The sequence below is a fragment of the Dermochelys coriacea genome, chromosome 12, assembly GCF_009764565.3.
Source record: "Dermochelys coriacea isolate rDerCor1 chromosome 12, rDerCor1.pri.v4, whole genome shotgun sequence".
NCBI lineage: Eukaryota > Metazoa > Chordata > Testudines > Dermochelyidae > Dermochelys > Dermochelys coriacea.
In genome coordinates, this window is record NC_050079.1 from 39633391 (window position 1) to 39656791 (window position 23401).

The 23401-nt window shown below is 61.7% G+C and overlaps 1 protein-coding gene across 1 annotated transcript in view; it reads right to left on the reverse strand.

Moving 5' to 3' along the window:
• The window catches only part of PIEZO1 (piezo type mechanosensitive ion channel component 1), a 104988-nt gene that overhangs the window by 27185 nt on the left and 54402 nt on the right, over positions 1–23401 (reverse strand). The window contains 12 exon segments of the mRNA XM_043494905.1: positions 741–889; positions 1442–1620; positions 2230–2341; positions 2424–2684; positions 2967–3067; positions 4350–4422; positions 4957–5058; positions 5729–5900; positions 7159–7372; positions 7692–7860; positions 19263–19422; positions 20096–20138. Of these exon segments, the coding sequence (XP_043350840.1) occupies positions 741–889; positions 1442–1620; positions 2230–2341; positions 2424–2684; positions 2967–3067; positions 4350–4422; positions 4957–5058; positions 5729–5900; positions 7159–7372; positions 7692–7860; positions 19263–19422; positions 20096–20138 (1735 nt within the window).

The window sequence follows — 23401 nt, forward strand, 5'->3', positions numbered from 1 at the left end:
CAGGGCGACGGAGCCCCCACCCCGACTCCTGCATCCGACCCCAAATACTGCTCCCCAGCCGCAGCAAGCAGAGCTGGAGAGCTGCAGCCGGGGCACTGCCCCAGTCCCAGCTTGGTGGGAGAGCAGCTAGTCTAACTGGCCAGAGCCACCTGTCCCCGGGGGAGCAGAATGGGCATGCCAGCAGAGCACCCGGCGATGCAGGCTGTTACTGACACGGAGACGCCCCGGTCCCGTCCGGCCCCAGGACACGCTCCAGACAGCAGGCTGAGCGCTGGGACCCGGAATGTCCTCTGTGGGAATCACCTGAGCGGCCACAGAGTGAGCTGGCGTCTGTGCTAGGAGAGGAAGAGGGCTGGGAGACAGGACTCCTTGGTTCTGTCCCTGGCTCTGCCACAGACAGCCTTTGGGGGAAGTCCTTGCCCCACTCTGTGCCTCAGTTTCCCCACTCCATAGACCAGGGGGAGGTAATAATCCTGCCATTCCTCTTGGGGAGGGTGTCACTGGGCCAGGCTCTGGAAAGGGCCAGCTCAGCACCATGTGCTCCGGACTCACTCTCAGGGAAGAAGCTGCCCTGTCGAGGGGATGGGGCCACCCCGCCTGGGGGCTCTGACTCTGGGGCAGGGTTTGAGCACCTAGGAGCTGGAGCAGCCACTGAGCAAGGCTTGGCCTGGAGCATTGTGCAGGCAGTGGCAGGGCTGGATGGGGGGCGGCCGCTGGGCAACCCCTGGGGCGTCACTCACTGCTGGTCGGTGAGGCCGGTCAGGTTGCGCCAGTACATGGGGAAGTCCTCGAATTGGAAGGTGTAGACGGCGATGAGCACCAGCATGGTGTAGGCCACTACCAGCCACCAGAAGCCCTTCAGCAGCTTCCTCCATAGGCTGTAGTAGACCTGCGGGGACCGGAAGCCATAAGCTCGTGGGCCCCTGCCTCCCTCGCAGCCCAGACCCTGGCCGCACCCCCAGCTCCCAGCGGGGATGCCCAGCTTCTCTGTCCTCAGGGTAGGGTGCGTGCCGCGCCTCCCTCTCCTGAGCCCATGATCAGCTTGCACCATCACCTGCCCAGCGCAGCCCTGTCACGCCCCTCGGAGCCTGGCCTGGACTCCCAGTGGCTGTGCCAGTTAATTCAATGCCCCTTGCTCTGCCCCACTTGATGGCTGCCACCCGCAGAGTGGCCCAGTCACCGCATGGGGCCTTGGAGGTTTCTTTAAGCCCCAGCACAGAGGGCTGGCCGGGAAGCACCCCGCCCAGCAGCCCGGTGCACCTGCCCACCCGGCATAGGCGGGTTCCCCATCACAGCTGCAGACAGTGGCCGATCATAGGGCAGGTGCCCAGGCCGCCCTGGAATCAGACAGCAAGCGGCTGCCGAGGCTAGCGCCCCGTGCAGGGAACATGCCCAGCCTAGGGCTTGCCAGCCGGCCTCTCCCGCCGGGCGCGGGCCTCACCTGGAAGAGGATGAGGCAGAGAAGGAAGAGGAGCATGTAGACGATCTTATAGAGCACCAGGCGCCCGGCGAAGCTGACCACGATGAACATCCCGGCGCACACGTAGATCCAGTACTTGGCGTACAGATCCGTCAGCAGCTCGCCCAAGAACTTCAGCATGCTCCGTGGCTGGCCAGGCTCTGCAGGGCACAGCGGGTGAGAGCCGGGGACAAGCCAAGCCCGAGCCAGGGAAGCGGCTCCAGGCAACCCAGCATGTACGTTTCCCTGGTGGTCGGCAGGCTCCGGCCCCAGATACGCAGACGTCACCCACAGGTGGCACCAGGCATGGTCTCTGGGATCAGAGGTCGCTGATGCCCGAGATGCCCTGCTCCGTGCCCAGGCAGAGAGGGCCAGCTCCCCAACCCTCTACCCTCCCCATTGCAAAGCAGCGAGCATGCCTAGGCTGCTCCAAGCAACACCCGGGAGCCCTGCTACTCTGGGCAGGGGGGCACATGGCTGCCCAGGTCCCGTCACAGTTCTATCCGGCCGGATGCAGACCAGCCCCTCATCATCCCGGCACGCAGGTCTGCAGGGCCACAACGGCCCCAGCCAGGCACAGGCTGTGCCCGTTCCTGCCCAGGGCACGGCGGAGGGCACAGCAGCGTCACCCCAGCCAGTGCGCACTCCCTGCACCTGCCCCTCCGAAGGCTGCCATGGGCTCCCCGTGGAGGTGGGGGAGGCCGAGGCCCTGGGCAGGATCTGGGGGTGTTTAGGGGTCACCTCGCAGGCTGTGGGGGAGGGGCTCTCACCTATGTCAGAGACGGTCACCTCCAGCAGAGGGGCAGGCGGGCGCTGGCGTTTCAGCAGCTTCTCCTTCACGAACTGCCGGAGCAGCAGCCAGAAGGTCAGGGTGTAGAGCAGCTGTGGGGAGCAGCGGGAGATCAGCCACGGGCAGAGGAACCAGCCGGCCCAAAGGTGGGGAGGGGAGCGGAGGCGGGGTTACCTTGGCCCCCAGGTCCAAGCAGGGGTATTTGGTCTTGACCAGCCCCAGCTGCTCCAGGCTCATGAAGCCGACGCGGGTGGGCAGCTCGGGCTCCAGGTCCATGCCCCAGACATACTGCAGGCTGCAGAGCGCCAGCCCGTAGAGCAGGAGGAAGGGGGAGCAGAGCATGGCGAAGTGGTGCCGGCTGCGGACGATCCAGATGAGGCAGGCCCAGAGCAGCAGCACGAAGGTCAGCCAGCTGTGGTAGGTGATGCTCCACACCTGGCGGGGAGAGGAAACTCTGCCCTCAGGCCCTGCACCTGGCTGGTGCATCACTCCCCATGTTCCCTGTCAGCCCAGCTCCCATTGGGGCTCAGAGCCCTGGTCCAGAGCTGGTGCACCTCCTCCCATGCCCCATGTCAGCCCATCCCCCACTGGGGCTCGAAGCCTCAGTACAGAGCTGGCCCCTCCCCATGTCAGCCCAGCCCCCACTGGGGTTCAGAGCCCTGGTCAGGAGCTGGAGCACCCCCTGCCCAGCCGCTCCGAGCCCTGCCCCAGGCTCACCATCATGGCAATGAGGGCACAGACGTAGCTCTGCTTCATGATCACGTGGCCCAACGCGTGCAGGGGCAGCCTTTGCCTGCATCGCTCCGGCTTCTTACTCACTGCCCAGAGAATCACAGGGACAGTTAGAGCAGCCCCAAAGCTGCCCAGATACACCCCCAACAACCCCAGAGCACCCCACGACTCGCACCCATCACCTCCCAGGGAGGAGCCCATCCCATTGGGCATGAAGGCTCCAGCTCACCCCACGGGCACCTGACACTGCCCCAAAATCCCCCCACAGCTCCTTCAACCCCACCTGCCTTGAGGAGACAGAGCGAGGCTGAAAACTGGCCACGCACTTTGGGACCGATGTAGAACGAGAGTGGCACTGACAGGTTGGGAGCTGTGAGGATCCGACAGCGATGGGCGCGGATGGGTGCCCAAGGCCAGCGTAGGGAGCTGTGGGGCCATGAGGGGATCAGACAGCGACAGGCGCGGTGCCCGGGGCCAGGTCGGGGGCCGTGGGGACCCGACAGTGATGGGGGCGGGGCCTGGGGCCAGGTCGGGGGCCGTGAGGAGCCGACTGTGATGGGCATGGTGCCTGAGGCCAGGTCGGGGGCTGTGGGGGGGGGGAATCAGACAGTGATGGGCACGGTGCCCAAGGCCAGGTTGGGGGGATCTGACAGCGACAGGCACAGTGCCTGGGACCAGGTCAGAGGCTGTGGGGGGGATCGGACAGCGACGGGCACGGTGCCCAGGGCCAGCACAGAGAGCTGTGGGGCCATGAGGGGATCAAACAGTGACAGGTGCGGTGCCCGGGGCCAGGTCGGGGGGCAGTGGGGCCTGGGAGATCAGCCTGGGCAGCAGCACAGGAACAGACCCCCCCATTCTGCACCCCAACTCGGTGGGTATCGATGCGACTCCTGGAAGGTGCACGTCCCTGCAATGCTGAGCTCTGACCACTAGGAGTCAGCTTTGCTTCACACCAACCGCGCTGCCGGGTTCAGCCCTGGTACTACACAGCCAGCCCCCCGCTGCTGGGGTCCCTTCAACATGAGCAGGGCTGGGGGGCAGCCCATGCCCACCTCACTGCTAGGGGCAGAGCAGGGACAAGGGCCTGTGCCAGCCAAGCCCTAGAAACTCCCCTCTGGAGGCTGCACCGCCCTGGGCGCAAGGAAAGGGGGTTCCTGGGGCAGGGGAGGCAGGCTTGGGGTGGGGACCAACTAAGGGCAGAGGCGAGTGGGGCCGTGATGGAGCCCTATGCCCAGGAGAGCACCACGGCACCAGGGGCTGGCACAGCAGGGCAGTGCCCAGGGAGAGGCAGCCGCCGCAGTCACTGAGCTGAGCCGCGCCGCGCCGCGCCCCCAGCGTCTCTCTCCTGGGCTGGTTACGGCCGCTTACCTGGCCCGATCACATGCACGGTGCAGTTTTCAGTGTCTGCAGCTGAGGCCTCGGTGCCCGGGGACAGCATCCGCTAGGGGACAGAGACAGGAGGGGGGTGAGCCCCTGGGCAGCCCCCGTCTGGAGAGCGTCAGGCCTGGGCATACGGGCTGCAAATGCTAGGCGGCTTCACAGCCATGGAGGGTGCAAGGGGCAGGTCTGTGTGCTCCCCTCCCCCCACAACCTCTCCTCCTGCCTCCCCCGCCGTTATCTGTCCAGGGTGTTCTCACTTTCTCTCACACACACACAGACACACCCCTCCCTTCTGCGCCACAAGACCCCCCCACCCAGTGTCCCTAGGCCCTTGACCCTTCTTGCTGCCTCCACCCCATTGACTCTCCAGCATGAGGGACAAGAGCATCCCCCCTTCCATGCCACCCTCCTCTGGCCCCACGAACCCACCGAGCCCCTGTCTGGCTGGTGCCACTGACCCAACGGCCCCGTCCTCTGCCCTGAGGCGCCAGCTGTCACACTAACTCCAGAGGGAAAGCCAGGAGTCTCCAAAGGGCAAGCGCAGTACAGGGGCCCCATTACCCAAAACCCAGGGGCCAGCGGCTCCCGTCCTAACCTCGGTGTCTTCGGCCAGGTGGCCTCCCTCACTGGGCCAGCTCTCCAGCTCCACCAGCTCATCCTGGGGGTCCGCCGCCACCGCTGATGCCTCCACCATGTCCTTCGGGGTGGGGGGGAAGAGCCGACCTCAGTGCCTCGCTCCCACATGCACAGTGGGGCAGACAGTGACGGGCACTGCGGCAGGGACCCGGCGGGGGGGGTCTCCCCAGAGCCAGGCGGAGAAGGACTGCGCCCTCCCTGCTCCGAAAGGGGAGCCTCTGGGACTGAGCTGCCTGGAACAGAACCATCCCCTCCCTGCTCTGGATGCCTCTGCACATAAAGCCCCCAAATCCTACTGGCCACATGCCCCATTTCCCTCTCCAGGGCTCCCCAGCACTCGGGGGGTCGCACGTTGGGAGAGAGTAAGCTCCGGGGAACTCGCTGCAGGGCAGTCCTGGCCTGGCAGGGATCCCTAGCTGTGGGGTTCTGTGCTGTAGACCCATGGGGCACACGCTTGGCAGGGCTGGAGGAGGACCATCTGCAGTGGGGCAGCCAATGGTTTGGGGCTCTGGCCCCACTCCCTGCTGTGTAGCATGGTGGAGAGTTCCACTTTCAGCCGCTAGTTTGATTGCTCTTTGCCCACGTCCCCAGGTCGGCACCGGTGCCCTCTGGAGCGCCAGCTTTCCAGCTGCCACGGCAGCTTTCGGTGGCCCCTCCCCTGGCACTGGGTGGGATACAAGGGGGCAGGATGGGCACAACACTGTGCTGTACCCGGCCCCAGCGCCCCTCACCCGTTCAGAGGAGTCCAACCTCCTCAGCTTCAGCAGAGAGGCCACAGTGAAATACAGCAGCAGCAGGACACCGGGGTTCACGTAGACTGGCCAGGGGTGGCTGGTGTTGAGGAGGAGGGCATTGGGGTTGGTGCAGTTCAGTGGCAGGATGAAGGCCTTCAAGCCGAATATGCTGCAGGGAGGAAAGAGGCGGCATTACGCCCCTGGGCATGGAAGCAGGGCCAGGGCCAGGGCCGGGGGCAGAGCCAGCAGGCCAGGCTGGGTACTGAGGTGCCGGTGGCTGATGGTCATTTGCAGGCCTGCACGGAGTGCCCTGGAGCTGAGCACGCCCCAGAGCCCCTCTCGCTGCCCGGGACGCCAGTGGGAAAAGCAACTGCGCTTTCTTCCACAACGGCATTGTGTTTCCTTTGCTCAGTTTGCCATTCGCTGCCCCCCCACCCCCAGTCTGCCGCCTCTCCCGGCCGCTCTGCAAACAGCACCACCTGAACCTTCCCCATGCCCCCCCTCTCGCCAGGGCTCCAGCCATCCTCGCGGGTCATCCCTCCCTTTCGGCTCTGTCCTAGAACCGGACAGAACCCACCTGCCGGGCCAGCGGCCCAGCGATCCACCCGGCCAGGGAGCTCAGGATCAGTTCTCAGCCCAGCCCTCCCACTCCATCGTCCTCGGCTTTCCTCACTGCCGCCGTGCGCTGAGCAGAGGCCATAGTTACCGCTGAACCCAGCCGATGATCGGTGACCGCACAGACGGCTGTGCTAACCAACTGAGCTTCACAGCCCCACTGAGGCACAGAGCAGGGCTGTGCTGTGCCCACACCGCACACAGCGAAGTGGTGGCGGAGTTGGGACGAGGCCCTAGGACTTGCTGGATCCTGATCTGATCGGCACATCCAGGGTCCCTTCACTGGCAGCTGGTTCCATCAGCTCCCCTGGCATCCCCCTCCAAACCAGCCCCTGGCTACGGGAGAGCTCCTCCTTGGCGATCCACAGGTCCCCCCTTCCTTCCCCGGTCCCTTGGGAGGGGCCTATTCAGGGGAACCTTCTGGTGCCGGAGGCAGGTTGCTAGGCAGAACGGAGGTGAGAATATCACCAGTGGGAGATGGGTCTTCCCCCCCCCCCAACCAAGTTGGGAATGGGGCAGGCAGCTGCACCCACCTGTGCTGCAGGATGAGGCCGTGATGCCCACTGTCACCGGAGTTGGAGGGGCAGGCCAGCCCCGCTGCAGGGGCGACGGGAGAGGGGCAGGCCAGCCCCGCTGCAGGGGCGACGGGAGGGGGGCAGGCCAGCCCCGCTGCAGGGGCGACGGGAGGGGGGCAGGCCAGCCCCGCTGCAGGGGCGACGGGAGGGGGGCAGGCCAGCCCCGCTGCAGGAGGGTGGGAGGGCTCTGGATAGGGGCATCAGAACACAGAAGGGAGGCCTGGCCTGGGGCCTTACCGTGCCCAGATGCTGGCAGGGGGGAAGAGCCCCTGGATGAGCGGCGCCTGGTAGCTGTAGATGCAGAGCAGGTGGCCGGCAGCGAAGACACCCACCATGACACACAGTGTGTTGAAGCCCAGGTGGCTGATGGGGAAGTGGCAGGCCCACCAGGTGCAGATGCCCACGAAGAGCAGGTAATAGACACTGGAGAAGGCGGATGGCAGAGCGATCCCTGGGGAACGAGCCGACACCGGGGCTGTTACTGGGGCTGCTGAGAGCTGCAGTAGCCGGGTCACAACTGGGGCTCCCCCCAGAGCACTGCCCTGAGGCCCGAGGGGGACCCCCACTTCAGCACTGGGGACAGAGGCCGCTGCAGTGAACAGGGGCAGTGCAGGCTGTGCTCCCCCCCACACTCCCCGAACCCCCTGCCCCTCTACAGCCAGCTAGGGTGAGAGCCCCAGACTCATTCCGTGCCCAGGCCATGGATCCTGCAGTGACCCAGCAACTCTGGGCCAGGAGAAACTGGAGAGGACCCTCCTCCTGACACCTACCTGCCAGAGCCAGCAGCAAGATGGCCAGACACTTCCCGACCGCCAGCAGGAGCCAGTGCGCCCTCACCCGCAGCGTAGCAGCCAGCAGCCCCCTTCGCTTCGCAGAGCCCACCTCCTCTGCAGCACCTTGCCCAGCCGGCCCCTTCAGGCCCTCCTCCTCCTCCTCCTCCTGTAAGGAACGAGAGCCAGGCTGTCACCGCATCCCTCGGGCCCCGCTGCAAGAGCAGCCGCAGATATGGATTCCCTTGGTCGGTGCATTGCCCGTTACTGCACACACGGTAGGAAATCCAGGGATCCAGCCCTGCACGCTGGGGGGGGTCACACACACACACACACACACACACACACACACACACTCTCTCCACACGCCCCAGCCCCACAAACCAGCACTCTTGAGGCTAGTGCGACGAAGCCCCGCAGGAGGCAGACAGAGCCAGGGGCTGAGAGGAGACAGTTCCCCCCTTCAGAGGGTGTGGCACACACCACACGGTAAAGGCACCATGGACTAGTGGTTAGCACCAGGGTGGGGGTGGGGGAGGAGCAGGACTCCAGAGTTCTATTCCTGGCTCCGTCACACTCACTGTGTGACCATGGGTAAGTCACTGCCTCTCGTTGTGCCTCAGTTTCCCCATCTTCCAGATGCCTTTGGTGCCCCTGACCTGCCTGGTTTACGCAAAGGGCTCCTTATCCCTACAGTACAAAGGCACTGAGCTAGTCAGAAGCCCAGGATGAGCTGAGCTCCGGCCAGGCGACGCAGAGCCGACAGAGCCATGGAATGCAGAGAAGGACGACACAGCCATGGAGCCTGCCGGGGAAAGGAGACCCTCAATCGGTCTCTGGGCAGGGCACCGGGGGCAAGAGCAAGGGAGGGCAGGAGCAGAGCCCACACTCAGGGATCAGTCACGCTGGCTGTACAGAGCACCGGACAGACATGGTCCCCCAGCAATGAACGGGTCGGGAGATGCAGGCAGTATGGTCAGGCTGCGGTTTTCGCCAACACACTGAGAAGAATAAATGGAGATGGAGGCTCCTGTTCTAGACCAGCCTGTGGCGCTGGCCCTACGGGTGGGGGAGGTTCTATGGGTCTGGTTTACATGCCCAATGGCCTGGCCCTTTTACCAGCCCCACACGAGAGGGCTCTGCACCCCACACCATGGTCATTTCAGCGACCAGTGGCTAGAGCACAGGAGTCAGGGGCTGGGCCTGGCTCTGACACTGACCCTGGGTGAGTCACACCCTGGCTCCATGCCTCAGTTTCCCCATCAGTAAAACAGGGATAACCAAACCTGCTTTGCAGAGATTTTTTCAGACTCAGCCAGCTGGTGTTTTAAGGGTCTCAGGTGGAAGGTACCAGCAAAGCCCTGGAGAGGACTGGACGTGATACAGCAGGAGTTTGCTGCAGATGCTGGGAAAGAGCACCGTCTTCTGCTGTCAGAGGCAGCAGGCTCCCCACCAGGGCTCCCGTGGGAGGATAGCTGGAGAAGACACTGGTGTTAAAGGGAGTCACAGTGGAACCAGCTGCCCATCCTGCTCAATTTCCAAAGCACCTGCCATTTCCACAGCAAGGCGGGTGAGGGAAGAATAAATACGGAGCAACGAGGAATCTGCTGCCGGAGCAGCTGCACCGGGCCACGTACCAGCCATGCTGGGAGCCGCTTGGCCACCTGCCTCTTCCTCCCTTCGCTGCACCCTTCAGCCCCTGGGAGGTTCAGAGATTTCAGACAACAGCAGCCCAGCTGCAGCTACATATAAATGCCATGCATGATCTGCCTGGCGAGGGCACAAGGGGGCAGCCCTAGGTACAGAGCTGCCACACCGGAGCAGGGCAGGGCCCAGCCAGCCTGGTCTCCTGTCTCTAACAGCGAGCGCCCAAGACAACGCCATAGATTCAGAGGCAGGGGCTTCTCCAGACCTTTGGGAAGGGGAAAGGGATCTGGGATCCCCCTGGGCTCTGCTGCTCTCGCAGGGCACTTTCCAGCCGTCCATCGCAGCATCCTCACTCACACCTCACAACAGGGGAAACTGAGTCCCAGCAATGGGAAGCGACTCCCCCACGGTGTAGTGAATCAATGGCAGAGTTGGGACGAGGACCCAGGAGTCCCGGCTCCCAGCTGCGCGTCCTGCCCGCTGAGCGATGCTGCCTACCAGGCTAGGAGCCCGGGCCGCAATGTCCAGATCCAGGCTCTTCCAAGGTTCTGGTGGGTCAGGTTCAGCCCGTTGCTGACAGATTCAGACCCAGACTGTGGGCTGGGCTCACCCATGAGTGGGGTGGGGCTGGGGGGGCAAAGGTGTCTCATCACCCCATGTACAGTGGTGTCCCCCCCCAGCCATAACCTGACCCTCCAGGTCAGAGAGTCACAACCTGGGAGTATTTCTGGGTTGGGTCATGTTACATGGGGGTGGGAGGGTGAGGCAGGCTGGGGACCTGCCCCACCCCATGGAGACCGCTGGAGACCAGCACATTGCACCAGGAGCTTGGTCACTGCTCACTCACATGCTGCCCGATCCTCCAGCAATCGCCGCTTTCTGCGGCTCTGGAACAACAGCACCAGCCCTGCTGGTGTGGGAGCCAGCTGCTGCTGCGCTCCACCCCGCAGCCCTGCACCTGGCCTTGTTTGTCTCATTAGCTGCTTGGAAAACACATTACAAAAAGCCTGTTTTTCTTGGCGCTGCAGCCTGGGTTCCCAGCACCGAGCAATTTTCCAGGCCGCCTTCCGCGCTGATCCATTCTCGCAGCAAAGGTATTTGCAGCTGACTGGGCTCCAGCCGCAGCCTGGCACCGTCCAGCTGACTGGGCTCGGGGCGCCGGGTTCAGATCCAGTTCAGATTACTTCACGCACACAAACAGACCGCAGCTCAACGGCATGAGGGCTGGCTGGAACCCTCCCCCAGAGCCGGCCGTCCACTCAGCCTTTCCACCCTCACCTCTGCACTCGCTGCCGGCCCCCGTTATGGGGATCTGCAGCGAGAGGGGGCCCGGGCCCAGGGCCAGGGAGTGCGTCAATCCTAACTGGCAGCCGAGGAGAACTGGGCAGCTCCCTCCTTCCCAGCTGGATGTATCGATAGGGTCCCTGCTGTGCACCCAGGGGAGCCAGGCCTTTGCAGCTGTGGGATTTGGAGGTGGAACCCCACTGAATTATGGGGCTGAGGCCCTCACCAGGTATTTCCATTTCTGCCAGGAGAGCTATGCCAAGGCAGACCTTGGCTCTGCTCTGGGCACCGACCATCAGCACCAGGGCGTCTCGCCCGCCAGGCTGCCAGGCCCAGGGCTGATGGCTCACAAGCACCAGTCACAAAACAGGACCGAGGACACGTGGAGCTAAAATTCACAGCAATGGTAGAAAGCGAGGGCCCTTGGGATACCATGCTCAGAGAGCAGGCTGGGGTACAGCGGGTTGCAGCCACACACTGAGCCCAATTAAAGGCATGAAGGAGCCATGTTCTGGGGTCACCCCAGGTGAGTCCCCTCCTTCGCCGTCTAAGCCTAGACCCTCTTGTCCCTAAAGTGCCGCTGTCGGAAGGGTGGGCAGGGAATTGTCCCCATGCATCCTGTGGTCTCCAATGCCCAGCTAAGTGCCCTGCGTGTGGTCCCAGCCCGGGTCGGCTTGCCAAGAGCGCTGGCCGAAGGAAGCTGCTGCACCAAGTGCCACGGCTGGAGAGAAAATCCTCCCCCTTCCCCCCACAGCTGCCAGCCTCCATCAGCTCTGCGGGGCCAGCTCTGCCAGGCGCCCTGCTGGGCGCTCCCCATGGCTGGCCCAGGCAGCCCCATCCACGAGGCCGGGCTGGGACAAACAGCCAGTGTTGGGAACAAAGAGAGATCAGATGCTGCAGCTTCCTGTGGGACACGGGCACTTCCCACCTGCCTCCCTGTGGGGGGCTGGGGCAGCTGAGACTTAGCAGCTTCCAGCCTCCGTGGCCCCTGGCTCACCCTGGTCCAACCTGAGCTCTCTGCAAACCACCCCCCCCAGCACCCAAGAGCTGAGCCGCCCCGATGGCATTTCCCCCTAGCTGAGCCAAGGGGCTCCTGGCAGTAGCGGCTGGCGCAACCCAGGGACCGGCGCAGCTGTGCCAGCCACCTCACTGGGCAACGTTCTCACGGGCCAGTGCCAATGGGAAACAAAAGACCTGGCCGGCCCCGAGTTAGGCTGGGCTCTGTCTCCTGTGGGCCGGGGGCACAGAGGATGGGGAGAAGCCCCCTGGTTTCTCCACTGGTAGCGCGGCCAGAAGCAATCAGAACGGTCTATCCCCGAGCAGCTGGCTTTGGACAGGCCCATGCCAGAACTGTCTGAGCAACTGGGGAAAGCAGCTAGGTCGTAGCAGCTGAGGAATCTCATGCTGCTTTACAATCCTTCCGGCATGAAGCCTCATGCCACCTCTGGAAGGAGGGCACCGGGGGCACTGCCCCCATCTCAGAGACATGGCACTGCACAGCAAGTCAGGACACAGCCAGAACCCAAACCCGGACCCTCTGCTCTAATCACTAGGCCCTGCTCCCATCCAGCCACACAGCCAGCACAAGACTAGAAACAATAATCCACTCGCAGCTCCCTAAAGGCCACGCCACGCAGGATGCTGGTGACCAGGTCCCCATCATGGGACGCAAGCTCAGCTCTCTGCCAGTGAGTCTCTTCAGCCCAGGCACCAAGCAGGGACCAGGGAGCTCTAAAGCGCTCAGCTCTGGGCGCATGAACTGAAACGAGTTTGCTGGGTCTCTACCTGGCCCCTGTCTGGACCCATCTGCCAGTTGGGTAGGATTTATTATGCTCTAATAAATTTGTTAGTCTCTAAGGTGCCACAAGTACTCCTTTTCTTTTTGTGAATACAGACTAACACGGCTGCTACTCTGAAACTTGGGTAGGACTGGCAGCCTTCAGCCACGAAAGGGCTAGACTAGGCCCAAGGCACATTGGCAGAGCTCTGAGGATGAGCCAGCCGCCCCGAACCACCCTGGGTGCAGCAATCAGCCCCCTCTCTGGCCAGCAGGCGCACGAGAACACCCCGACACATGTCCCCCTCGCAACCCGGGGCGGTGCAGTGTCTGACACTGGCGCTGTAGAGCTCTGAGGCGGACAGGGCAGGGCGTTGGGCTGGGAGGAGCTGAAGAGTTAACGTTCCCAGCAGGAGCGGGAGAGGGCCAGGTTCTGTGCCCCCGATCTCAGTCCAAGTGCAGCTGGGCCTGAGGCTGGCCAAAGACCACATCCCCCGCGGGGCTGCCCCAGCTCCGCCTTTGCTTTCTGCCCCTCCAAGCACCCCAAGGCCCCCGACAGCTTGTTGTGACAGCAGGGGGACATCTCCACTGAACACAGCACCCACTACCACGAAGGTCCCCAAACAAGCCAGACCCTCAGTGCAGCCAGACATGCATCTCCAAACCGCAGAGGGAAATTTCCTTCCCACCTGGCTCACTGCACTGGCCGCTCGGCCTCCTGCCAGGTGACCCCAGGTACCAGCTGGGGCAGAACATGGGGGGATCTGGGCAGTGTCTGATCCAGAAAGGCAGGAGGCCCTGCTCCCCAGATCCATGGCCTGGGGCTGCTTAGGCGAGCTCTCACTAAGGAATTTAAGTCTCAAGGAATGTTCACAGGGGCCAGGGGCCGCACCAACCCAAATGCAACACAGGCACCAGTTCAGACAATTCCTGGGACGGTCCAGGCAGCTCCTGGAACTGCAGGCACCGCTAATGAGAAAAACATTGTCCGTCTTGGCAGGACGAGTGCTCCCAACCCGAGGTCTCTGCCTCTGAGGAACCAGGGGCAAGTCAGATGAAGAAGAGGAGGATCAGGAGATGGTCGCTGACTGGTAGTCACCAGAGGCCTTTCCCATCCCATGGCCACTTGCTGCCCTGATGGCCTCAGTCCTGTGTCCCTGTCACAAAACAAACCCCACACTGGGTGCCACTTTGCTGTTGGGCTCAGCAGAGCAGCTCTCTCCATTGGGGGTGCCCCTTCCAGGGCAGGGGCACGGATCAGAGCTGGGGAAATGCAGTGCCATTACCTGCACTAGCAGTTCTAGCCTGCAGGCTCTGGAGCTGCCGGTCCAGCACCTTGCACCAGCATTACACAGAAGAGAAGAGAATTCTCTATGCCATATACAATTCACCTGTGGGACTCACTGCTGCAGGGTATTAGTGAGGTGAACAACAAAGGTTCCAGATGTCCATGGACTGCAGCATTAGAAGTCCTACTTGCTAGGATATAGTTACTCAGGCAATTGATCCTCAGGCTTCAGGCCACAAGCTGATCACCAGCTGAGGCAGTAAAGCATCCCCTCCAGGGTGTAGCCTTAGCCAGGTGCATTGTGGGCTTTTCCCACCTTCCTCTGAAGCACCCAGCACTGACCTCTCCTCCAGCTAGACGGACCAATGCTCAGTTCCGCAGCTGCAATTCCTAGGCTTCCCCTTCAGGCTTCGAGTGATTGGTTGCTTCTAAAACACCAACTCCTCAAACACAGCGGTGACCTCCTGGCCTCATCAGCTGAGTGCCAGCATCCTGCCCTCGCAGCACCTCTGGGTGCCCTGGCTGGGGATGGACCTGCCAAGCTGGTTTGTTCAGGGGGGAGGATTCGTTCCACTGGTCACCATTCGGCGAGGGTCTGAAGGGATGGGACAGGAGGGGCTTTCTGTGCTGGGAGTGGAGTGCGCTGCAGGACAGCACACCAGGGAGAAGGCTGCATGTGCCACCCCGCTGCCCCCAGACACCCCTTGCGGTGAGCCCTGGAGCCTGGGCTACAGACCCAGCTGCGCCTGGCCCCGAGGGCAGCTCTCCAGGAGCACCGCTCCAGGGATGAAGCCCAGGGGCTGCAGCAGGGGCCGGACAGGGAGGCCGCGGGACGGGGGAGACTCCGACCAGCCTTCCAGGAGCTGCAGGCGGTGACTCTCGGCCACCAGCCCATCTGGCCCTGGCCCCAGCTGCATCCTGGCCTCTGGCGAGCCCCACATAATATCGGCTCTGTTACTCGGGCTGTTTGCTAGGGTCCCCATGGTAACCGAGGAGCAAACACGGTCCCTCCTCCGCTCGCTGGGTGACTCACCTTGGGTTTTACAAGGCACCGGAACAAGGGATGGGGGTGGGGGGGCTGAGGAACAGGAGCTCCCTCCAGGTGGGCATGGGGGGAACGCTGCCTGCAACATCCCCCCGTGCCAGGCAGCGCCAGACCCACACACCCGGATTCCAAACCCCAGCCTCTGGGCAACTCAGGCCCAGCTCTGCCAATCCAGCTGGTGAGGCAGCTCCTTATCCCCAGCCCAGCGTGTGGGGTCCTGGGCAGGACTCATTCTCCTCTGGCTGGAAAGGCGGAAGCACACGGCTGTCACAAAGGGTGTGCTAGACTCTACGCTGCACTGGGACAGGGCTGTTCCCCCCCCCCCCGTCTCAGGGCACCAGAGGTATCCCGCTGCTGGCAAGGCCAGGCCTGGTGATTTTGCTCGTGGGCCATTTTCTTGGTGATTTTCCCAACAAACAGCCCTGAGTTCGAGGATGGGCAGTTCCAATGGGGAGCCTGGCCAGTCAGATGTTTGGGGTTTGGCCTCCAAAGGGTCCAACATCCAAACCATTCCCAAATCAGTGGGGGCTAGAGAAGTCCTGGAGCAGCTCTGTCCTCTTCACCCGCCACGGATGTCCTGCCTGCTCCGTGCCTAGATCCTCACGCTGGCTCCATGCTTGGATCCCCCCAGCGGGATAAAAGGCTCCGTGCGTCCACCTCCTTCCAAAGCCCCTGGGGTGGGAGCTGGGAAGCCGGTGACTTGCAAAGGAACAGACACACCAAGGTGTTACGGCTGTCAGAGAGCTCCGCCCTCCTGGAGCAGAAATGGGGGGGCTCTGGCCCCGCATGTTCGCCAGACTCACGTTGTGGTAATTCCACTCTGCCGCCCAGAAAGCCCGCCACGTGCTCAGCACTCCCTGCACATCCTGTCCTCAGCTGCTGCTCGACATCTCCATTCCAGCTCGGCTGCATTTCACCAGTGGGAGAAGGGATTTCTCTCTCACAGGGGCAGTGCGAAGATCTGTGAAGTGCTTTGAGATCCTCTGCAAACGGTGCTACCAGAGGGCTACGAATCTGGGTTCGTAGCTGCAGCAGCCAGATCTTGGGCTGCGTATCAGCTGACAGGCTGGAAAGAACTGTGCGGGGTCCAGATATTGGAGGATGTGCAGAAGCAGGAGGCCAAAGCGTCCGTGTGGTTTCGGAGTAGAACTGAACCCAGTGTGCACTGGCAGTGCTAAGACTCCGGTTATCTGGGCAGACTCCCTGAAACTTTCTCTGTGGAGCAGAGGGAGTGTGGGGTGAGTGCTGGGAGGAAACCGCTTGGCTGGCTCTCCCCACTGCGGAGATCACGTTTCGCTCGAGGCCAGTGGTTTATTGGCACTGCGGTTGTGCCAGTGCTTGGATCTGCCTGGGAGTGGACATGGGCAGTTTGGGCCATGTGAACGCAGCACTGAGCCAGGCGCGCTGGGCTGGCTCCATCGGCAGAGGGGCACACCAGCTCCTGAAACAAGGTTTCCAATATGCCGGGAGTCTGGAGCTGGCGACAGCCTTGCCTTGCAGCTCATGGCTGGGTGCTAACTCAGGGACTGGGGGCTGGCGGCAGGGCCCAGCGGGGAGGGCTGGCCTCCCTCTCTAAGACCAGTAGGGGTTGGATCAGATCAGCGGTGCAGGAGGCTACGACCCCTGACTTCTCTCCCCAGCAGCCTCCCAGGGTTGACACAGACTCACTCCTGCAGCCGGTGGCTGTTACATGAGAGCTGTCTGACCAGCTAACAAAGTCTCCAGCCGGGGCTATTGCAGGGAAGCACCAGTCCGGGATGGGACCGACTGGCCTCATCCTTCCATTCGCCCCCCACTGTGCTGGGAAATACAACGGGCCAGATTCTCTGCCATCACACCAGGGCACCCTGTATCCATGGCAGAAGCAGCTGGCTGCTATCAATCCATGACCCAGGCTCACAGGACACAGGCCAGGCAGGACCAGGATGGGTGGGGGGCCTGGCCTTGTGCTCCACACTCTCTGTGGGGTTCTCCCCAACTTGCCTTGGGGCCCCTCATACCCAGAGCCACGCTCAGGGGGCTTGGGTGAGTCAGGCTTGGAGCAGCTTGTGGATGGTTGTGCCAGGATCAACCTTGGGTGCTGGTCTCCTCAGGTGAGTCTTTGTGGTGCCTTGGAAGGGCAAGTCAGCTGGGGCCGCCGGTGAATGGGCCAAGAGCCTGCCCGTTCCCATGCACAGATGGGCCCTTGGGTGACTTGCAGGCAGGACAAAGGACAGCTGCACTAAGCCGGGAGTGCAGGTAATGGGAGGAACCGAGCCCCACCCATGTTTGGGGGCTCCCTCCCCCTGCCCAGGTGACCCCAGTCAGTCAGGCCAAGGGAATCCGAACCTTCTGCCCTTCTCTAGAGCTGTCCGTCTGCCTGAGGCACTTTACAAACCAATGGGAAAACTGAGGCACAGGGCAGGGGAGGGCCTGGCTCAAGGTGGCAGTACAGCAATGCCAGAGCTGGAAATGGAAAAGCTCCCCAGTTTCTAGTCCTCTGCTTTAACCCCAGCTCACGTCCCTTCCCAGAAATATTCCCCAGGGTGGCGGGGGGGATTCCCTCCCAAATCCACTGGGAACAAGGGGTGCCCGAGCCGCCTCTTCCAGAGAGGGAACTGAGGCACAGGAATGAACCACAACTTTCCCTAGGTCAGATGACAGAGGCAGCGGTGGAGCTAGAAACTGGACTGGGCTGCCTCCCTTCTGGCAACCCAGAAGGCCGGTCATGTTCTTCCCCAGGCCTTTCATTAGCACACGGCCAGGCCACGGCATCCAACAGCACCAGCGGTTAGTGACCAGCACACCTGCCCTAGCCACCAGGGGTCAATGGGTCAGTGCAGGCAGACAACCCCGGCTCTTGGCGGAGATCCAGTGCAGGCTGGCGAGTACAAGACGTGTCCCCCGTTAGGAGGCCGCACCTTGCCCTGTCCCAGGGATGGGTCCCTCCCAGGCCCCAGAGCTGAAGAGCCCTTCATTCGGTCAGGGTTTGCAAGGTCAATGAATGCAAGGCCGGCATGCAGCAGGCATCTGGTGCAAGCTGGAACAGTCCAATCTCTCGCCGTCAGCCCTTGAGCACCCACAAGCTCTGGGGGCTGGGGCAGGGCTAGGCCCAGCATGAAGCTGAAGGATCTGCCCCACAAATTAAGCAGTGCCAGACTCCACAGCCGAGAATGCGATTCCCAGGGGGGCAGGTTCGCTGGTCCTGGCTAATCCCATTAGCACATCTGTTCCACAAGTGGTCTCTGGGGCTTCCTCAGCCAGGCCAAGCTTCCCAGGCTCCCAGCTGGCTCCAGCGGCAACAATTTGAAAAGCTAAATAATGCCCAGGAGGGAGCTCAGCTTGGCCAGCTCCTGTGCTAACGGCGGGCTGGCTGTAGACAGGTTGGGACACTTCTGTGCTGCAGATTAACCTGGGACCAGACAGACCTAGCCCCCTGAACTCCTCCTCGGGGCCTCTTTCCCAGGAGCTCAGTGTCAGCCAATGGGATTCCCCCTGTACGAGGGCCAAGACGGTACAATAAGTACATCATTTTCCAGCTCTCTAACACCTCCCATCCCAAGGGCTCTCCAGGCTAGTGCACACGCCAGGCCCACTGGGCTCATGTACGCAGCCACGGCAGAAACAAGCCTCACGTATGCACAAGGATCACTTTCCTCCTACACTGAAAAGGGAGGTCGCCCTGTCGCTGAGGGGTGTGAAAAATCCACCCTCCACGGCAGCGCTGTTCAGCTGACCTAACCCCCGGCATACGCAGCGCTAGGTCGATGGAAGAAATCTTCCGTCCGCCTGGTTACCACCTCTCGGGGAGGGGGATCCCCGCACCGCTGCAGCTGTGCTGTTTCCACGTTTCAAGTGTAGACAAGCCCTAGTGCCAGGCAGCCACCTCAGGTGCCCCTGTTTAACAGGGCAGAACTGCTCCGGACAGGAAGGACAATCCTGTATCCAAGGAATCCAGCCTGTTATCTTGGCTGGGGCTCTGGAAAGAGCAGGGCCGTGGCTGGCAAGGAAAGGAAACACACACCAGCTGGGGACCCAATGCTCATTATCCTGAGGCAGGTCTGGCCTGGCCTGGCCTGTGCTGGAAGTCCTTCCCCCACTGCACGGATCGAAGCTGCAGGCACAAGTCAAGGCCATGGCTGGAGCCCGGAAGATCCCCGTGGCTGTGGAATGGTTCTGTTGAGGTCCAGACTCTAATGGTGGTGGGGGGGTCATTCCTGAGTCCACGCCCTGTACAGGACAGTGCCCCAAAAGTGTGTGGGGAAGGCTGTTTGTGTGTGTGTCTGGTCTAGAAGAAACCCCATCGCCTGAGACACTGAGAGCCAGTCTGAACAAAGCCCTGGGGAAGAATCCTGCCCACTGGAGGGTCTAACAGATACCCGGGGTGAAAAAGCCTGACAGCTCTAACCCACAGCTGGAGCAGTTCACCAGCTTCCTCCTGCCGCTGGGCAGGGGCCATCCCAGCAGGGACCGCACCCGGGCCTGGCTCCGTTCGTCAGAGACCAGCCATCTCAGCTGGTGGGGAACCCGGTGCCAGGGGCAGCGTCTCACCTGTTCGAGGGGCTCGAGCGACTCCAGCCTCCGGACACGCACCGCTGCACTGCCCTTGGGCATGAGGTGGCCCACGCCAAGGCAGGCAGCAGAGACCAGCAGGATACCCAGGTCGGGAGCCACCAGGCGCACAGAGTTGGGGATGTCGGTTAGGTCCAGCCTGCGAGGGAACGAGTCGGAAGGCGGGGGGAGGGAGAGGTAAACACTCGCCTGCCGACAGGCCAGCCCCTCACGCTGTGTGAGACCCACGGGCAGAGGCCAGTGGGAGTGGTTGGGGGGGACCCACGCGGCTCAGCCACGGGTGTGGGAACAGACCATCAGGGAGCAATGCACCCTGCCACGCGCTCCTGCTGGCCACCCCACAGCTCCCTCTGGCCCTACCTTGGGCGAGCAAGTCCCTCGCCAGGCTGGGCGGGAAGCTGGCAAACCCAGCTGGGACAAGGAGACTGCTTTAACCGGAGCACATGCCAGCTCTGCCTTTGCCCTCTGCCAACACGGCAGCAAATGCCTAGAGTCACTCCGGCGGCACACACAGGTGGGCTCTGGCCCTGGCCTGTCCCACCACACGGTGCTGCCGAGAAAGGCGTAAGGCCCAATTGTGAGACACTCCCCCGGGGTGGGGACCTGCCTTCTGAGCCTCCCCCCAGCGATCAGTTCATGGGCTGGAGCCCGGCCCCCGATGGCCCCAGTGACCACCCAGGCAACGCCCAATCACAGCAGGGGCTTGGTTCCCTATGTGGGGCCCACCCCAGTGGAGCGTGCATGCGGCCGCGTGCCAGAAATCCATCACCACCCAAGCGCCACGTGGCATAACGCAGAGATCTGCCCCTTACCTGGTGACCCCAATGTGACGGGCGAGCGTTTCCCACGTGCTGCCTGTGGAGAAGCAAACAAAGAGGGAGTTAGCCTGGCAAACCCACTAGGAACAGACACAGACGCCAAGACGTTGCTGAGTCCAGCAGCAGCAGATGGACTGCGTCTGAGCAGGGGAGCTGAGGGCCAGCAGCGCCTGATACTGCAGGCGGCCACCTGCAGTAACTCACCAGCTTGACCCTTGCGAGCCAAACGGCCCAAAACTAGAATGTTTCACCTAAAGGAACAGTGTGACTAGTGCAGGCCTAGATCACCAGACCCGTGTGTGCAAAATGGCACGCACGAATCTGTGCAAAGTTACTGCAAGGGCACGTGGGAGGGAACAGTCAGACGGCTATTTCTGCCCCCGGCTGTTTGCACACCCAATTGCGGTCCTAGAAAATGCTATACATTCCGCTTTGCCCATAGAAATGCCAGGCTCAGCCCTCTATATCTCACACTTATACAGGTTTCAGAGTAGCAGCCGTGTTAGTCTGTATTCGCAAAAAGAAAAGGAGTACTTGTGGCACCTTAGTGACTAACAAATTTATTAGAGCATAAGCTTTCGTGCATCCGATGAAGTGAGCTGTAGCTCACGAAAGCTTATGCTCTAATAAATTTGTTAGTCGCTAAGGTGCCACAAGTACTCCTTTTCTTTTCACACTTATACAGCATCTTCCAAAGAGTTGAAAGCTCTTTCCAGACTAGCCATGCAGGGATCACTTTGCCCACAGCTGAAATGTGACCACCTCTGAGGTGGAACGGGCCGGCTGTCTAACGGCTTCACGGTATCCATTGAGGAGAGGTGTCATGGAGTCCCTGGGCGACGCTCTGGAACTGCTCCCTACGAAGCCAGTCAGGACTCTGGGGAAGTCTCCTTTCTGGGAGCAGACTGTCTGCAGGGCAAAAAGCTCACATGGCTTCCGCCTTCCTGGGTCTGACCTCGGACCATTCAGCATCCTCTGCCCCTCCGTGCGCTTCCCACAGCGAGTCCGCCCAGGTGGGGTCCTGGGGAAACCAGAGGGTTCTGCCCCGCAACTTCACAGTCAGACGTGACTCTCAGCCAGCCAGTAAAACAAAATGTTTATTAGATGACAGGAAAATGGTCTAACACAGAGCTTGTAGGTGCAGAGAACAGGACCCCTCAGCTGGGTCCATTTTCGGGGGCAGTGAGCCAGACAACCACGTCTGCACTTCAGTCCTCGTCCCCAGCCAGCCCCAAACTGAAACTCTCTCTGGCCCCCTCCTCCTCTGGGCTTTGTCCTTTTCCCGGGCCAGAAGGTCACCGGATTCCTTTGTTCTCCAACCCTTTAGCTCTCACCTTGCAGGGGGGGAGGGCCCAGGCCACCCCTTGCCAGGAGACAGTGGCCATTTATGTACCCTGGCCCTTTGCTCTGTAACAATTACACTCCCTTATCCCACCACCTAGAGACTTAAGAAATGCCTAGGGGAAACTGAGGCACCCCTACAGTATTCAGAGGAAACATTAAGAACAGTCCCACTTTGTCACAAGAGGATAAGAAGAATCTTCAATCTAGCTGAAACCGCAGGGGAATTTAGGAAGCAAAATGTAATTTGCAAGGTTGGAACTAGAGCCAGACACCAGGGTTCCCAGCCCTGCTCTGGGGGGACTGCCATAACCCCAGATGGGTCAGGACTATAGCATTGCCATCTCATTCTTAGTCCTGCAGCCGGAGTGGATTCCCCATAGTGCACATGGGGAAGGGCACATGGGGTCACGGCCACAGTTGGTGCAGCGGCAATGGAGACCCATCAAGGATTAATATGGACCTTTGAATCCTGCCTCATGCATTCACAATGTGCCCCTGTCATGCAGGGAATCTGAATCCCTAACGCCATGCCGTGCACTACTGAGTGCATCCTTCCTTCCAGAGCACCTGGCTGGGAGCAGAGCCCGGCTAGCTGGACCCCCCCCGATTATGGGGCCATGATATATCTGGCAACATTGGGGGGGCGCAGATGGGTCCCCTTGAATAGCAAAGAGTCCCCCACAACCCTGGCCCCAGGCTGCTGCTGGCTCAAGCAATGTACCCAGCACCTGGGGATGTGGTACTGCTCGGGGGGATGCCGCCAGCAAAGCCCTTCTCCCTGTCAGGCCCGTAAGAATGAGAAGGGCAGGGTGCCAAGAACAGGAACAAGCACCAGCAGGGCCAGCAGGGCTGCCAAGAGCTCAGGCGCTACCTGCTCTGCAGCTGGTTAGCGAGTTCATTGAAAGGGTCAGCAGGTGTGGGGAACTGCTCCATGGAAGGGGCAGAGGGAAGATTGTGTGCCACAGCCGCATCCCCCCTCCTCCACAGCATCTCCTACCCGCAGCCCCATGTGGCACAGCCTGGCGCGTACACGCCATCCGTGCCAGAGTTCCCCGCGCCGCTCTCTGACTGTCCAGCCACCTAACCGACCAGACTTCCACGACAGCAGCAACAGTGACATCTCCAGCGCATCTCAGCAAACTTCTCCCTGGCCCAGCAGGACCTCTAAGAGCGCCCCCAAGGGACTGGCACACCAGGGGCTTTCTCCTTCTAAAAACGCTCGCCAGTTCAAGGGCCAGGGATGTGGTGAACGTGAAAGCCGTAGTTCTGATGTCACATTCCCAAGGCTTGAACGGTCTCTCCCGCTTTGCTGCATCTTTCGCGAAAGGTCAGATGGCTGTTTAATGGGGCACCTGCCCCGGGGCAACGCTGGCGGAGGTCTCTGTACATCGACCCCTCCTCTTGTTTGACACAGTTTGACATAGGACATGGGGGTTACGGGAACATCTTTGGCCCATACTATCCATCAACATGAATACAACAGGATAAGCCGAGACCACCACTCGATGAGCCGGGACCACCAGACAGTCCCAGCTCAGCTGTCCCAAGTCCCGCACCCCAACCCGGGGCTGGTTGCGATGAAGCGGGACTGTTCTTAATGTTTTCTCTGAATATTGTGGGGGTGCCTCAGTTTCCCCTTTGCAGTTCTTAAGTATCTAAGTGGTGGGATAAGGGTGTATGATCCTTGCAGAGCCCTAGAGGCAGGTGTGTGTAGGGGTCTGGACACAGAGAATGGCCGACACCCTGTTTCCTGGCCACTGATGGCCTGGGCCCTTCCCCCCTGCAAGGTGAGAGCTAAAGGGTTGGAGAACAAAGGAATCCGGTGACCTCCTGGCCCAGAACAGGGACAAAGCCCAGAGGAGGGGGGGCTGAAGGGAGAGTCAGTTTGGGGCTGGCTGGGGAGAGGAGTGAAGTACAGACGTGGTTGTCTGGCTCACTGCCCCCCAAAATGGACCC